We start from the raw sequence: 17,264 nt of genomic DNA on the forward strand, positions 1-17,264 counted from the left end.
TTCACAGAGGGTAGGATGTTACATAGGGGCATGCAGACAGACACACACAGCTTCTATTTGTCCCTATGTGATCTGTCCTGTAAAGAGGGGTTTTTCCCTTTCTTCAACAAAAGGCATATATTTACATACCTGATTGTTCTTTCCACATTACATGGTATCATGTAGAACTACTCAAGTATCGACCCACTGCTGAACCGCAGCCGTCTGACTGTGCTACAGTCTGTCCAAGCACTGACGGAGATCCAAGACTTCCTGAATTATATCACTGGAGAGGGTGAGTAATTGATCTTAGTAAGGTTGGTTGAACGCTTGAAGATTTATAACTTTCAGCAGACTAAATTATCACTGTATCTTGTTGCTCTCAGTCTCAGTGAATTCTCTCAAGTTCATGATCAGACGATGGACCAGCAGCTATCCGGATGCTAAACTGGACCCCATGAATGTTTGGGATGACATCATCACATCTCGGTGATTTACTGCTACTTTACAACACCTCACTGGGAATAAAGATTTCTCAATGCTATTATAGTGAAGAAATGGTTCACCACCTTGAAAAGTCTGAAGTGCTGTAAAGCTTAATTATGGAGTTATACAAATGTCCCAACCATGCTTTCATCTTCGTTTTTTAGTTGTTTCTTCTTGGATAAGATTCTCGAGAGGCTGACTTCCACCCCTGAAAACAGCATGGAGGTGGACGGTGCAGAGCAGGCGAGTGGAGAGGAACCCGGAGGGCTGGTGAAGAGCTGCAAATTCAACATGAAACTCCAAATGGCAAACAGTGCATGGAAACAGGTGCTCAGGGTTTCAAACATCAGTGTTGGTGCCTAGTAGGGGACCGAATAGATATCTAATTGTTTTCAATATTAGTCATTCAAGCTTATCAAATGCTTCATGTTTAAACCACCTGCAATATGACTTTTAAGAAACAAGCAGAACGTAATGTGTTAATCTTGTTAATCAGAATAACTTTCCGGTGGCATCCAAGCTGTTGAAGGAACTTCACCGTGATGCAAAGACTGATGGTGCCTGGTTGCTCCGCTGGGTCCACAGCTTCAGCCGTTTTACTCACAGAAGAATTCCAGGCCTTGGATCTGCTGAAAAGATTAATGCTTTGCTCAAGACTGTTCCACTTTTGAGTATGAATCATCCACTCTTATCATATAGATTCAGAGCCGGCTCTCCCTATAAGCGAACTAAGCGGCTGCTTAGGGCCCCGCCGCCACTAGGGGGCCCCCTAACTACAGATGGTACTCGCCGGTGTCGCAGCGGTTTAACAGTCAACCAACCATGTAAAATCGTTATCTTCCCTGGACTTGGAAATTTGACCGCAAAAATGAAACGAGTCTATCCATCGGGTGCAGAAAAAAGGAGAGAAAAAAAATCCCATTATAGTAGAGCTACTACTCTAACGAAATCCAAATTTTAAGCAGTTTTCACTGTAGAATAATATTTTTATGAATTTTTGAACTTGACATTACACAATGCACAAATAACCGCTTATTGCGCCTTCAGCCCAATTCGCGGTGCTATTTCATGGCAGCCTCGGAGGGTGCGTTAAAGTGGACATAAGCCCATTATAGTAGAGCTGCTTTTCTAATTAAATCCAAATTTTAAGAAGTTTTTACTGTAGAATTATTTTGTGAATTTTTTAACTTGACATTACACAATGCACAAAGAGCCGCCTATTGCATTTTCTGCACAATTTGCGGTGCTATTTCACGGCAGCCTCAGAGGGTGCGTTAAATTGGAAATTATCCTATTATAGTAGAGCTACTACTCTAACGAAATCCACATTTTAAGCAGTTTTCACTGTAGAATTCTTTTTGTATGAACTACATGTAACGTGTAACAATGATACTGTAAAATGTAAAAAGTGTTACCTAGAGTTTTTATTAGCCTAGATTTATGCATAGGCTATATTTTATAACTAAACATTTTATATACACATTTGGCTAATGATTGTTCGCTGAAGTAGTGTTTTTGTAGTTAGAATATATAAAAAATGGCCTAAATACCAACTCAAACTAGAATCTTTTGTAGAAATTTTAATCTCTTTGATACATCAATATAGAAGAATATGTTTAAATCACTTTAGAAGGAAGCAAAGAAATTACTGGTCCAACTTCTCCCTCTTTTTAAAGTGTGGAAAAGGGAAAAGAAGTTCAAAGATCGAGACTCCAGCAACACCTGTATTAGGCCTATATGCAACAACATTATTGAAGATTTTTTAATACTAAAGGGTTTAAGCTGCCTAGTGGACAAAAACAGTTAGAGCTCTTTTAAAAATTACAAAGCATTCAGACAGTAATAAAGTAGATGTAGAAATTTGGCAAATCTGTAATCTTTACTTTTACTGTTTCAGTGAGTACTTTAATAAGCAGTAAAATATTTGTGGGCAATCATGTTAAAGAGGTACAGATGAAATGTGTAAGGGTTAGATTGTATACAGTTGCTGGTTTGCGGTGGCAATACTCCATTATTCACTGCAAGGCAGGGCCCCAAAATTATCCTGCTTAGGGCCCCCAGATTTACAGAGCCGGCCCTGTATAGATTACACATCATTTCAACCCTCGTCACAGTCCGAGTTCATGATTGATGCATTACTGTATTTTACAGTGGATGCTGAGAGACAGAGTGAAGGCTCATCTGCTCGGATGCTCCGTGACCAGAAGATCCTTCTGGGCACCACCTATGACCTCATGGCCAGCGCTGCAGACCGCAGTCCCTCTGCTCTAGAGACACTCGGGGAAGATAAAGTACAAAAGATTCTCCAGCTTTCAATGGCCTCATCTGTCACCCAGGTAATGAGTTTTTTAGACATAGCTTTCTGGCATGTATTGCTTATTGAAGTCACAGATTACAATTGTTAGAGATTATTTAGATGTATTATTGGCATTTATTCTGTACATTTTGAATGTCTTCAATATGAAAAAGCAAGGATCAGCAGCATGGTGCAGATACACTATCGTTCAAAAGTTTGGGGTCAGTAAGAGTTTAGATTTTTTTTTTGAAAGTCGTCTCAGAAGAAAGAAGAATCATTTGTTAAAAAATGCAATATGTGAAATAAAACTGTTTTGTATTTTAATATATTTTAAAATCCTTGTGATGGCAAAGCTGAATTTTTAGCACCATTACTCCAGTCTTCAGTGTCACATGGTCCTTCAAAAATCATTCTAATATGTTGATTTGATGATCAAGATGAAGAGAAAGTGCAAAAGATCAGTTTTATTTGAAATAGAAATCTTTTGAAAAATCGAGTGTCCTTTCTGAATAAAAGTATTAATTTATTTTTTACAAAAATATTACTGATCCCAAACGGTAATGTAGATGTTTGCACCATTTTAAACAGGTGAACAAATACGTTTCTGCCTCCTGAAGAAATATTTTTGAAATATCATTCATTTAGTAGGAGCCTGTCCAATGTCTGAAATCAAGATTTTTATGCTTACAGTTAGTGCTCAAATTAATAATCCTGGTACATGCTAATTCATTAAAGAACTGTTTTAATGACATCTACCATTTAACTATGGCATTTAAAAAAAAAAAAAAAAGAAGATGAAAAATCATTTTGCCATAATTTTGATAACTGCATGTTTGCTTGTTGTGCTCTAGCTGTTGATAACAGTTTTTCTCAACCCAGTTTTGATCATGGGTGTTATTTTTCTGCTCAGGTGGTAGAGGGTCTGCAGATGCAGGCTCTAGAGTTGTTGCGAAGTGCTGCACGTAAGGCAGAAGAGGAAGAGCAGTCCTTCAGCCAGCAGCATGTGCACACAGATGGTATTGTGGAGGCCTACATGACCTTGGTCAACTTTTGTGACCGAAGACTAAGAGTGAGCGAACAGAAAGAAGAGGGTGAGACAGCTGTAGACCAGTACAGCACCCAACTGCTCTCATAAATACAGAATACAGAATAGGATTTATAATGTCTTTTTGTGATTCCATGCATGCAGGTAGTGGGTTAAAGTGCAAGTTGATTACAACAATACCTTTGATGTTTGATTCTAGCAATCAGTTCTAAGCTGCAGTCCTTGCCTGGACATGTAGTAAAGATGATGCTGAAGGCTCTGAAGCTCAACTCAGATGAGGCCAGGCTCAAGTTTCCACGTCTACTGCAGCTAGTAGAACTGTACCCCGCAGAAACCCTGGACCTGATGGTCAGAGAGGTGTGAGATCATTTGCTGCCCTAAGTTCATAGATTTTAGGATTCATGTACAGTATAGTCAATCAGCAAATATGGCAAATAAACCCTGATGCAAAGTGGAGACCACAGATGGTCCAGAAGAATTGTACTGTGTCCACTTAGCATAATATTTTTTACATGGTTAAAGTAATATTTAGAGATTAGATATTTTAGGGGAAAAGGTAAATATGAATGAATAAGGCCAACATAAATAACTACTTTGGTGAATCTGAAAATGGCATTTGTAAATATCTAATACATTTAGCAAAGCTAAAGATTTCGATAGCAATGCCTCATCCTTCATCTCCTCGTGAAGTATTACATTTTGAGCAAACTGCTTTTCTCTTCTTTTCTTTTTGTTGTTGTTGCCATTTTAGGTTGTTAGTGTGCCTTGCTGGTTGCTGATTGGCTGGATCAGTCAAATGATGGCTCTTCTTGACAAACCACAGGCCACAGCAGTTCAGCATGTTATAGAGGAGATTGCAGAATGCTATCCTCAAGCCCTCATCTACCCGTACATGATCAGCAGAGAGAGCTACACCTTTGAGGAGTCTGCAAGTGGTCAGAGGAACCGGGAGTTTGTTGAGAAGTATGTGAAGGTCTGTTCAGTGACTTTGGCCTTCCTGGTACTGAGATGTGAAAACAGTTGTTTGTGTTCCAGGCTGAAGTCATTACTGGATAAAGGTGGCGTCATTCAAGAGTTTGTAGATGCCCTTCAGCAACTTACCAACCCTGACATGCTTTTCAAGGTACAAAAGTCCTTTTCCCTTTGACTCTTGCCCCAAACTCCATGTGCCATTGGTTGAACCAGTTTTGAAATGTCAAGCCCATTCGAGCTGCTTAAACAAATGCAGGTTCAGTTGGTGCCTCTAGTGGCACAGAAATTACACACTTTCTCTTCAACTTACTGGGACATGAGTTTTATGGCCTGTTGTGGTAGTTTTGATTCTCAAGTAATGGTTTGGCAGGACTGGTGGGGTGAGGTGAAGAATCAGCTGGACAAACCAAACATGGACGCAAAGAAAACGAAGCAGCTCTGCGAGGAAATGACTGGATGGCTTGGTGATTCAAAGTCTCCAGGACTTGGATCTTTCCGAAGAAAATTCATTCAGGTTCACAACTTAGAGTTCTTATACTTGTGTACTGTACTCATACAATATCAAATCACAAAGCCTGCAATTTAATTAAATGTATGTGATGCATATTTCCAGTGCTGTTTTTTTTACATGCACGCAGCTCATTATCCAATATTTTCAGCATCACAGAGTGGCTTGGTTGGCAGTAAATGCTGCTCTGCACAAACTCATCTCTGCATCTGCTCTGAGTTTGGGTCATTTATAACGTGCATTTGGGAATGCAACATGTGACAACTTTTTTCCCAAACTTGTAATAAGAAATGCTTATAAACCAGTTCTTGCCAACAAAAGAGCACCTTTAAGGGGCTCCCTGTGGTTTTCCTCCGAAATAAAAGCTTGATGGTTTAACTGTTGAAATGAAGAAATTAAGACAGCCATTTGGATATTATTATTGTAATTTTACAGTTGTGCTATATAATAATAATCATTACTAATACTCTTTATTTGAGTGAAATATTACAGTAGTCATATTTCTTATTGTTTAATATTTTATTTAGTGATAACAATAATCATAATAAAAATTACTATTGCATTATTATTATTATTTTATAGTCATATTAATTAGATTCCCCCTCTCCTCAAATGTACAGCCCTACCTAAACTAAATATCTGATTTTTTAGAATTGTAGATGTGTGTGTTGTTGATCTTGTTGTTTTATATGTAAACTACCTTCTGTTGTTTGAAGATAATTAATCAGATCTCTGCTTGTTTCTCTGTATTTCTTGAAAGGATACATATTTTTGGTCTACTGTTACATTTTTACTGTATGTGCCTGTCACAGAAATACTGTAAAGAAGTGGAGAAGCTGCTTGGTGCTGGTGGGTCCAAGCTGTATGAAAGGCGAAAGGATAAGAATTTCCTTCAGCAGGTGGACCACATGGCCGCCTCCATGAAAGGTTTCCAGAAGGAACCAGGTAACATGAAGGAATATTCACCCTGGCTAAGCAGCTTCAAAGCAGAAATGCTTCAAAATGAACTGGAGGTACCAGGTTAGTTCAAAACTTTCTTACTTTTACTTTTTCGTAAATCGTGTCATTTGTTTCTCATTACTTTAATAAAGTTCTGCTTCTGCATGTATCATAAGTGTTTGTCTTTTAAAGTCAACTGGTTCTGGTCTTCCCTCTACAGGTCAGTATGATGGCAAATCGAAGCCTTTGCCTGAATATCATGCCAAGATCACAGGTTTCGATGAAAGGGTACGAGGAATAATGTTATCATTATTAGGTGTCATTTTGACACCTTCAGTGTATTACATTTCATCTACCCAACCTTAGGTAAAGGTTATGACATCTATTCGACGGCCGAAGCGTATCATCATACGAGGAGATGACGAGCGGGATTATCCGTTCCTAGTGAAGGGCGGGGAGGACCTGCGGCAGGACCAGCGCATCGAGCAGCTCTTTGGCGTGATGAACATGATTCTCAGTCAGGACACTGCCTGTTCTCAGCGGAGCCTGGCACTCCGCACTTACCAGGTCATTCCCATCAGCAGCAGGTACTAGGATGGGCTTCTCTTGATTCAACTTGTGTGCTGGGCTGTCCTTAACTGTTTTTTAAGGGTTGTTAACAAATGTCTGCTGACATTTACAGGATTGGCCTGATTGAGTGGATGGAGAACACCTGCACTCTGAAGGACTTCCTTTCCAGCAGAAGGACTGAACAGGAGCAGAAGACAATCATGGAGTGAATATTTATTCATTTTCCTCAGCAAATAAAGCAAAAGGTTTATGCCTTCATACCTTGCAATTGATACTCTACATTGAGTGAATCAAGTGTTACTTTGTTTTAATGTATTTTAGGCCCAATGATTTATATGATGACTGGATCAGCAAAGTTGCTGGGAAGGTGGAAGGCATTAGACGATATGCTGAACTCTACAAGTAAGTTGTCAGTTCATTTAACCACTTGTCATGGGTCAATGTGACTCAGTATTCTACAATGTCTATAAAATATGACTTATCATTGTATAAATTATATGAATACTTAATCCACTTACATTTGATTCACTACAGGAAAGCAAAACGAGTGGACACTGTGAAAAACTTCAGGAGAATTGAGCAGATAGTGCCTGATGACTTGTTAAAGTATGCCATCATTTCTCTCTGCATTATACATAGGACAAATATACCATCAGTGTCACATTTGAACAAAGTCTAAAAGGAATTAATGATACCATGAATGCTTGTTTTCAGGCGTGCTTTTGTAAGGATGAGTACCACACCTGAAGCCTTCCTTTCATTGAGGTCCCATTTCAGCAGCTCTCATGCTGTGCTCTGTGTCAGTCACTGGATTCTGGGCATTGGTGATCGGCATCTCTCTAACTTCATGATCAACACGGAGACGGGCGGCATGATCGGCATTGACTTTGGTCATGCTTTTGGATCAGCCACACAGGTGGGTGTTTTGTCTTGTATTCATTAGTATGTTTGACTGACCGAACAATGAGTCAGTAAGGTGACGAAAGCACAGCTACAAACAGTTACTGTACTAATTTAGAGATAAAAGATTGATAAACAGCTTGACTATAACTTTGTTGCTTGTAGTTCCTCCCAGTGCCTGAACTGATGCCATTTAGACTGACACGGCAGTTTATGAACTTGATGCGACCCATGGGCGAGTCTGGCCTCATCCAGAGTGTGATGGTACACTCACTGCGAGCCTTCAGAGATGACCCAGACCTGCTGCTCAACACCATGGATGTGTTTGTGAAGGAGCCTTCACTGGACTGGAAGGTAGAAGAACTCAGAAGCAGATTTTAAGCCTGCAAACAGAAACAAATAGCTTGCTTTCCTTTTTTGCCACATAGCCCATTGAGTAATCATCGAAGTGATCTGTCCTCATTGTAGACATGTTTCACATTTTCTAGTTTCCCACTTAAGAGTTGATGTCTATAACAAGCTTAGACATTATTGAATCAGTATCAAAGAGGCAGGCTACTTGTGAAAGACAACACCATTATTCCTCATGTTTCAGAACTTTGAGCTGAAGCAGCTGAAGAAAGGCGGTACCTGGACAGAGAGTGTGAACACCAAAGAAATAAACTGGTTCCCTCTACAGAAGGTCAACTTTGCTCGCCGGAAGCTAGAGGGAGCCAATCCCTCGGTTATAACAAGGTAGGTCCAACCACAAAAACCTCTTATTTTTGTGGATTTCTGGCAAATAAACATGGCTGGTTTAATCATTTACATTGGCAACATATCATGATGTTTTGTAATTAAGTTCAACCACTTGATTACTTAAATGATTACTTTTCATTCTAATTCTTGTAAAGACTTTAAAACCATTTTCTTCATGGACAAAACACGAATGTACCAGTCGTATCTTACACAGAAAGACATTTCTAACCATGTTGATTGGTTAATGTTCTAGTGAAGAGGTTTGTCTTGGATTTGAGAAGACCCCGGAGTATAAAGGAATGTTGGCTGTTGTTCGAGGGGAAGAACAACACAATATACGAGCTCGACACAATGAGAAAGATCTGAGTGTTGAAGATCAGGTAGATTGCTTGCTCGATCAAGCAACTGACCCCAATATATTGGGCAGGGTGTGGGTAGGCTGGGAACCGTGGATTTGAATGGATTTGAACCAAATAGTGAGTGGCATAATGAAGTCCAAGTTTTTATTATTATTTTTTCTAAATTTTGTAAACCTTTTCTCAAATTGTGAAGGCTTATAGACCAGCAGCTACTATCAAAAGACACTGGTTTATAGCAATGTTTAGCTATACTGCAAAATTTAACGAGATTGTTTATGAAGTGATGTTTATTAAAAAAAAAATGTAGCACACAGTTGTCAATTTCCATTGCACTGCATTAAAGGCATCCAGCCATCAAATAAAACATCTATACGTGTCATTGTCATACTGGAGCCTACAAAACCAAAGTGTTTGAACAGATATAAAAGGATAAGACTTCATCCTCTTCACTTTTGTTTGACACATCAGCTTTCATCAATCACTGGGGTAAAAATGATGGGAGCATTTTAATTTACAGTGAGCCAGTGACATAACCAAGTTACAACACGTTGTTAGTGGTTACGGATCATTTCATTTGAATGGGGTTCAAATATTAGCCTAGTTCTTAATATGGTAAAGCAATAAGTTAGTCCTACAGTTAGTCTACAATAAGTAAAGAAATTACCTAATCAATTGTTAATCATCTTTATTGATCAACAACAAAAGAAACTTAGGCCACAGTTGGATTGGGTCAGAATAGCTTCAGGTTTTTCCCAAAGGCTTTGGGTTTGAGCAAATAAAGTCTGTTGTGCAGGTACCGTAAGGTCAGAGAGATTACATAAATGGGTACAGGTTAATACACAAAGCAATCAATATATAGATTTATATACATGTATATATTAACCAAAATGGCTATTACAATATTACAAGACTGCATAGCATTGAGATACAAAACTGTCTAATGCAATACTGAAGACCAACATTTGCTGCTGCAGCAAATTGCATGTGTTTTGCTCTTGACTGCCTTGCTTTTGTTCAGCCTTACATTTTGGGCCTCCAGCCATTAATAAACTGCATGAGTTTCTTCACTTGAAGTTTGCTTAGCTTAAAGTCTTCTGACAGAATCTCCTCTGTTAGCTGCAGGAGCAAGTTTCCATCAATTTTTTCTTGTACAAACAAAGAGACAACATCATCTGACAAACCAATGAACCGTAGTGACTTAGAAACCTCCTCAATGGAGATACCTGATAGATTACTTGGTGGTTGCCAAGACAACCCTGTAGCTCCAGGACAGGAAATGGAGAATACATCTGTAGTGCCGTGATGCAGCCTTTCAAGCAAGCAGCTTTTGGACTCAAGTTCCAGGACGTCCGCATCGGCCGTGGCTGTAATAGCAGGCTCAGCATCTTTCTTTGTATCGTTACATTTAGGGGTTCTTGGAGGCAAGATAGGGCAGGACTGGCTATGCTTAGTGTTACATTCCTCTGTGGATTTGTCTCTGCACATTTCCATGGTATAGCTGGTGGACTTGGTGCAAAGCTGTGCAGACTGGGAAACCTGTTGGGCCTTGGAGGCCACAGCACTTCCCTCACAATTTGCTCGCCTATCGAAGTCTAACAAACCTGAAGGACAAGCCTTAGGAGTACCAGGGGTCCTCTTCCGAGGATAACTAGAGTAACTCCGGCAGTGAGGTGACGGGAAGTCCTCACCTTTATACGAGTCACCCCCAGAGAAATCGTTAGGCCAGGAAAGGCGGGAGAAAGAGGCATCTACCGAAGGATTGAGGCAAGGGAGAGGCTTGGAGCCTTCACTGGGATCTGGTCTGATCCAGTTACATGGGTAACATGCGTGGTTCTGATCATCTGATTCACTCTGAGATTCGCCCTCTCCAGCTCTATTGAGAGATGGATCGTTTAGTCATAACTAGTGCAGTTCACAAAAACTAATGTTACATTCAAAACAGTGTGTAACTCACATGTTGTGTAAGCCGGACGAGTAATAGGATAGTGTTGGGCTTGGGGAGCGGGTATCTGTCTGACGTGGCTTGGCAGGAGGGTATGGCACTGTGGCACTGCTTGAGCTTGCCTGTTTGGAGCTTCTCGGTGGAATCGGTGGAGCATTCAACAATCGGCACTCCTCCTTCACCTGCAAAGGTGACAAAAAAACAAACTAATGGCTCTAAAATGTGAATGGATACAGATTTCTTGAGACAGACTGCAAATTTATCAACTAGGCCTTAAACACTTTAAAGGGATAGTTCACCCAAAAATGAAAATTCTGTCAGTAATTACTCACCCTCATGTTGTTCCAACCCTGTAAGACCTTCGTTCATCTTCGGAACACAAATTAAGATATTTTTGATGAAATCTGAGAGTTGTCTAACTCCTCCATAGGCTTCTAAGGGACTGAAACTTGCTGGCCCAGAAAATGTTTTAAAGACATCGTTAATATAGTCCAAGTGACTCCAGTGGCTCGATCTTAAGTTTATAAAGCGACGAGAATACTTTTTGTGCGCAAAAACAAACAAAAATAACGACTTTATTCCACTTTTCATTTCCTTCTCTCTGGGCCTCTGGTCTTTTCACGTAGTGTTTAAGTGTAGCGCGTCTGTGTTGCACGTCACCACGTATCACACATGACCAGCGTCGGCCAATAGTGAGCCTACGTGGTGACGTGCAACACAGACGCGCTACGCTTAAACACTACGTGAAAAGACCAGAGGCCCAGAGAGAAGGAAATGAAAAGTGGAATAAAGTCGTTATTTTTGTTTGTTTTTGCGCACAAAAAGTATTCTCGTCGCTTTATAAACTTAAGATCGAGCCACTGGAGTCACTTGGACTATATTAACGATGTCTTTAATACATTTTCTGGGCCAGCAAGTTTCAGTCCCTTAGAAGCCTATGGAGGAGTTAGACAACTCTCAGATTTAATCAAAAATATCTTAATTTGTGTTCCGAAGATGAACGAAGGTCTTACGGGGTTGGAACAACATGAGGGTGAGTAATTACTGACAGAATTTTCATTTTTGGGTGAACTATCCCTTTAAGGTTAACACAATGCTAACCTTTGTTCCTACTTGGAATACAATTAGACCTTCAGGGATTGACCAACAGTACACAAATAAGTCACTATGTAAGCACAGAATAAACTTTGACTTATCTGTGAGTGTGAAACAGACAAAAAGCCCTAACATCATAGATTTTTTGATCAGGCGTATCAATAAATGAAGATTTCTACAAACAGTTTAATGTAAACTTTATATTCAGGGTTCCAACTTTTTCAATCAATGACTTTTACAGTCTTTTGTGTTTTATTGGATAAGGATTTTTAGAAATGTTTTTATTCAGTCTGTTTTGCTGGTGAATCTTTCACTATTTTGTTAACCCTTGCCTAAACCAAAATAACTGTCTCAAAAGAACAATTCACTCACAAATCACTATTGCTTGCAAGCAAGTTTAACTCTACACAGATTGTTTTCCAAGATATTTGCTACATATTATCAAAAATAGTATGCACTACCGTTTAATAGTTTGGGGTCGGTAAAATTCTTTTGAAAGAAGTCTTTTACGCTCCCCAAGGCTTCATTTATTGGATAAGATTAATCTAGTAAAAATGAACTCACAGCTTCAGACTTTGGAGGCACTGGTGGTGGAGGTAGAATGACATCTGTGCCAAGCAGTGCACTTGTAGGACCTGCTGTGGAGAATGGCAGTGCAGTCGTGCAGCCAGAGACAGTAGAGTTTCCCCGGACACCCTCAATGTGGTCTAGAACAGGTCCAGAATTCTTAACATGATCCAACCAAAGCTCCTCGTATGGCACGTCTGGTTTAAGGGAGCCTGAAGAACTCTCCAGCAGCTCAGGGAACAGATAATCTGCATCCGGCGGTTCTGCTGGCACACAATCTCCACATAAGCTAACGCAACCCTGAAGATTCACCTCGCTGTTCCCATGGAGATTGTTTCCGTACACACAGACAGACAGGCGATGAAATGACTGTGTGAGCTCATCTCGGGCTGAACTTAGAGAGCTTGGCAAATGCACATGTGAGGGGCAGCCATTGCTCCCGCTTCCACTGCTGTTGCAGATGGCGCTCCCACATCCCGTTCCTCCGGCGCTACTTTTTTTCGGGCTCTTGCCGTCCTCAATCCAGTCCACCCGCACGTCACGCACTGCCCTAGAGTAGTCGTCAATGTCGAACTGCTCCTGGCAGTAAGCAAACCAGCGGTGGACCACTGTCTCCAGCCAGGCTTCTCCTTGAAGCAGCCCTTCAGGCACCAGTAAACGTGGCAGTGCTGTGGACACATGCAAGGGGAAATGCACTGGCAGTATTTTGTTCGAACGTAACGCACAACACACGACCACTGTCTTAGTCTGGATGTTGACCAGCTTGTATCTGTGGCCTTCGCGGATCAAATGGAGGTCATACGGATTACGTGGCGGGCTGCTGGGCACCGTGACATTAACGGGTAACCTGGTCTTCTCCACGATTGTGCGAATAGTGTGTTCTCCTTCCTGCATCTGCAGCTCCAGTGGGGAGCAGGTACTGAAGCGACCACGGCACTGGAAAGGCAGGCTGATGCTCTCATTGGTGCGGTGGTTCATGCAGATTAGGCAGGGCATCTTTCCACGGCCAAGCTTACTGATTGAGTTAAGCTTGCCAATGCGCTTGAAGAGAGTGTTGAAACGTGATTTTTCTCGCGATGTTTTGGCATAGAGGATCTCAGCCTGGCCCATTAAGGTCAGCTCATCCCCAGTGCTCAGTGTGATGTTGTAGACTTCCGTGTCCTCATTGGATTCTCCTGATGCCATCTAGGAGAAAGACAAAAGCAATTTGAACAGATCACTGAAAAAAGATGTAGTCAAATAATGCTAGTCATACAGAAGACCTTTGACTGCCACCAATCTTGAAATTACAAATACAATGCCTGAGATCCATCCTGATAAAGGTCTAAATCAAACACAGTGGGTGCGGTGAGCACAAAACCAGACCTTGACATTGAAGGTTATTTCCTCCATGACATAAACTCGCTCAGGGAATGCTTTGGCCACTTCCTCCACGCTGTTGAAGTACTGCACAGGCTCCTTAATGTCCCTGTCCTGCTCCAGCAGCTTAAACTGGCCTGTGACATATAGTAAAACAGAGCCATTATGTAACATCGTGATGTTAAGGATAAAGCATTGAGTCAATATGTTCATTTCAGCAACCTAAACATAAATAGATTTGATTTCAAGCCAGGCCATTTCCGTGGAAAGCAAAGAAAGAAATTAAATAAATTTGGGCATAATAAACAACTCCAATTTAGAGTTGGTTTTAATTCATTTATATAACTGTTCATTTTTATTCCTTGAACTGATATAAAACCAAATAATATTTTGACAAATTATATAAAAACACTGCACCAGAGAAAGTAGTAGTAAAATAGACCATTAACTAGGTCTGTATCCAGGGGTTTTAAATTCTAAGGAAGGTCTTGTTTCCTTTAAGTGGCCAACTGACCCTCTCCACAGCCAGAGAGGAATGTCAATATGAAAAGACCAATTAGCTAATGAACTTCCAACTAAAAGCAGATGGGAAATACAACAGCACGGATCTTGGCCTTTTTCTGTTTTAATAAGTAGCAATAAAACAGTGAAACCTAGCTGACTAACTTTTATTTCCTTTGTCTTACTTATGTAAAATACATAAGGTGTCAGAAAGAACAGATGATGTTTCTTAAAACAGTACATGCTGCATTACAACAACTGAATGGCTTACCCTCATAATGGACAGGGATCTCGATTTTCGGTCCGATGACATAATGGCCCTCCTCTAGGCTATGGGCGGTAATTGTGGTCCACTGCCGGCATGAATGAATCAAGAGGTAGTCATTTTCTCTCAGCCCTTCCACCGATTCCCCTGAGGCGAAACACAAAAGGACATCAGTATGAAACAGTGACCTTAATAGTGTGTCGTTTTGTCAAAATGAAAATCAGAGCAAAGAAGCAACAAGCTTAAGGATATAATTAAGTCCACAATGAAACAGATCTAAAAAACAGCAGTTGCAAAAAAAAAACCATTAAGGTCATACTTTAATCTACTTATATAATAACAAAGTACTTGTAAGTAGAGCATTCACACAAACTAATAGGTGAGATGGGTTACTTTTGTGTGCCTTTAGCTCTGTTGTACCCAATGAGCGCATAAGGGTTTAGTTAGTGAGTCTAATGATAGGCTAGTTCCCATAATGATAATGATCTAGTTCCTCTGATATTATGACTTCCTCCATCTTTACACACAGCACTGAACTCAGCTCACACACAACAGCACTTAGAACTTACTTTTTTAAGCACTTTATAATAAATAAGTGTATATTATTAGTGCTTTACACATTTTAATTTCTTGAGTATTTCTCACACCTAAAGTTTCAGAATTGAGGAGGTAGCGGTCTAGTTCGGAAAACCAATGAGTTTTGTAATAGATGATAATGAAATGTTATAAGGTCGGTGTTTGACTGCATGCAGTCTGTTATTTAACACTCTGGCCTCTGGCTAATTTGCGTTAGCTTGCTAACGTTCATGCCTCACTTTTCTGCCTTTTATTTAGCTGTTTGGTCTTTAACTGGTTCAGAACAACTAAAAACGCATCACTTGTAACGTAGACTGTGTAAGCGATGGCAGTAAAGCCCCTGGTTTAAAGGTATTCCGCTGTGTGTGTTCATGGAGTGAAGGCTCGCGTTAGCCTAGCGCGCGAAGCGGCTAATGATTGGAATTCCACAGGAGCGCGACCGCCCACGCGCAGCTGCCGCTGCTGCACACAACACAAACACCAACACCAACACAACTCAGGACAAACCTTACCGCTGTCCAACTTCACAATCTGTGGCAGTCTGTAGGCACTAACAAGTCTATCCAAAGGTAGTGTCGTCGTACTCCACGTTACATCTTTCAAACTGTTGTACAGCATTGATCCAAGGTCCATGTTAGCTTGCTAACATCAGCACGTTAACCCACCGCAGCATGCATCTGCAGTGAAGAACGGCTCTTTCATGGAGAAAGCTTCGTTGGATGTCCTTTTGTTAACTCAAAGGCAGTGGATTGTAAGTGAAGCCATGTCAGCCGACTGTCTATTTACATTGACAGGAAATGCCATGTATCGCATACCGTAGCGATCTCGGAGCTGGAGTGGCTATTTCCTCTTCCCAGTAGCTCCAGCGGTTGCCCGGGCAACCAGCGCTATAATGGTTGTACCTTGTGTCGGTTGGTTGGTTCTTCAAACATTTAATAGTATGCAATAGTAACTACAACAAAATAAATAAAATGTTAGGGCATCACAAATATATATTTAACTCGACGTTTTTTTGTTGTTGAAAATCTGTTAGATTTAATTTCAAGGGCTATTTGGAAATGAACAAAAGAGGGATTTGAGTCACTCCACTCTACCTAAATCTCCTTTACGGGCTGGATAGGAGTTTAATGCAAAGCTAAACTTTTAACCTATGCTTTTAACTTAAGAATGGTTTTCATAATAGGCCCTAGTGCACTATTATCAGCAACTAGACTCAAAAATAACTCTTGTGTTCTTGGTGTGCAGAGGTGGACAGTAACACTTACTTGAGTATTATTTTTTCTGGAAACTTTTTACTTTAACTTCACTACATTTGAAAGACAAATATCATACTTTGTATTCCTCGACATTTCTGTCAGGGTCCTTGAGTAGAACGTAGTAAAGTCAGTCAGTGGATGATTTTGGTTGCAGGGATTGCATTATGGTTGGAAATGAAAGTCGGATTGACATCAGAACCCGACGTCAGATCGCACTTATTCAAGTAAGTAATAAGTAATGGACATATTCCAATATGTCATGCAAATGCTTTAACCCAAATGCTGTTGGATTAAGCCATTATCTAAACCAGCAGTATTAATTTTGGGTCATGTATTCCTTTTTAGGAATATCCATAACAGAATATTCAATAATATCTCTGTCCTTCTTAAAAGATTCTGGGTGCTAGACATTTAGGATACTACTGTAGTTACAAATGGGATGAAATAAACAAATCAATTGAGGCTCTCATGGCCCATGTTTTGAATGCTTGCTTGTGTGCTGTTGTCAAGGACATTGCACTGATTGAATTATTTTGCAGCAAAATATGCTGATTATCATGTTTACATGAAGAACATGCAAACCTCTTTTTGGTAAAGGCTTAACCTTAATCAGAAAGTGATGCATATGCAAACATTCATGTCTATAATAATGACCCTGATTTTTAGGACATGTTGTTAGATTTTTTATTAGCATTGGAATACCATCTAAATACCAAAGTACATGATTGGTAATCATTTAGTCCCATGGCATGTAAATGCGTCATGTATCATTCTATATTACCATCTGATCCAATCATTGTACCATGACGCCACAGAACCCTTTGTGTAGAGACAAAACATGCCTCACTTTTAAAGCATAACTAACAAAATAAGAGCCTGCTACCTTTTGTTAGATTAACTTATTAATAAGT

General features: G+C 40.2%; 2 protein-coding genes across 3 annotated transcripts in view; one reads left to right on the forward strand and one right to left on the reverse strand.

Annotated features, from left to right (window-relative positions):
- The window catches only part of LOC308687171 (DNA-dependent protein kinase catalytic subunit-like), a 32,520-nt gene extending 23,372 nt beyond the window's left edge, over positions 1-9,148 (forward strand). The window contains exons 62-81 of one of the 2 annotated variants that reach the window (XM_081359460.1): positions 166-274; positions 366-468; positions 630-792; positions 962-1,136; positions 2,617-2,801; positions 3,672-3,852; positions 4,006-4,163; positions 4,558-4,769; positions 4,842-4,929; positions 5,149-5,292; positions 6,099-6,306; positions 6,446-6,513; positions 6,592-6,812; positions 6,908-7,000; positions 7,117-7,197; positions 7,330-7,401; positions 7,510-7,711; positions 7,861-8,049; positions 8,291-8,430; positions 8,687-9,148. In XM_081359460.1, coding sequence (XP_081215586.1) covers positions 166-274; positions 366-468; positions 630-792; positions 962-1,136; positions 2,617-2,801; positions 3,672-3,852; positions 4,006-4,163; positions 4,558-4,769; positions 4,842-4,929; positions 5,149-5,292; positions 6,099-6,306; positions 6,446-6,513; positions 6,592-6,812; positions 6,908-7,000; positions 7,117-7,197; positions 7,330-7,401; positions 7,510-7,711; positions 7,861-8,049; positions 8,291-8,430; positions 8,687-8,891 — 2,997 coding nt within the window. In that variant the 3' untranslated portion in view covers positions 8,892-9,148. Of the gene's footprint in view, positions 1-165; positions 275-365; positions 469-629; positions 793-961; positions 1,137-2,616; positions 2,802-3,671; positions 3,853-4,005; positions 4,164-4,557; positions 4,770-4,841; positions 4,930-5,148; positions 5,293-6,098; positions 6,307-6,445; positions 6,514-6,591; positions 6,813-6,907; positions 7,001-7,116; positions 7,202-7,329; positions 7,402-7,509; positions 7,712-7,860; positions 8,050-8,290; positions 8,431-8,686 lie in introns of those variants that run through there. The other variant, XR_014029705.1, reaches the window with a different exon arrangement.
- garem (GRB2 associated, regulator of MAPK1) lies at positions 9,073-15,961 on the reverse strand. The gene is made up of 6 exons (XM_081359461.1): positions 15,610-15,961; positions 14,528-14,668; positions 13,762-13,892; positions 12,394-13,581; positions 10,747-10,916; positions 9,073-10,665 (listed from the first exon to the last, which is right to left on the reverse strand). Exons 1-6 carry the CDS (start codon positions 15,728-15,730, stop codon positions 9,813-9,815), a joined length of 2,604 nt encoding a protein of 867 aa, XP_081215587.1. The 5' UTR covers positions 15,731-15,961; the 3' UTR covers positions 9,073-9,812.
- Between the last annotated feature and the right edge of the window lie 1,303 nt (positions 15,962-17,264).

Source organism: Scardinius erythrophthalmus (assembly GCF_964197995.2).
Source record: "Scardinius erythrophthalmus genome assembly, chromosome: 2".
Lineage (NCBI taxonomy): Eukaryota > Metazoa > Chordata > Actinopteri > Cypriniformes > Leuciscidae > Scardinius > Scardinius erythrophthalmus.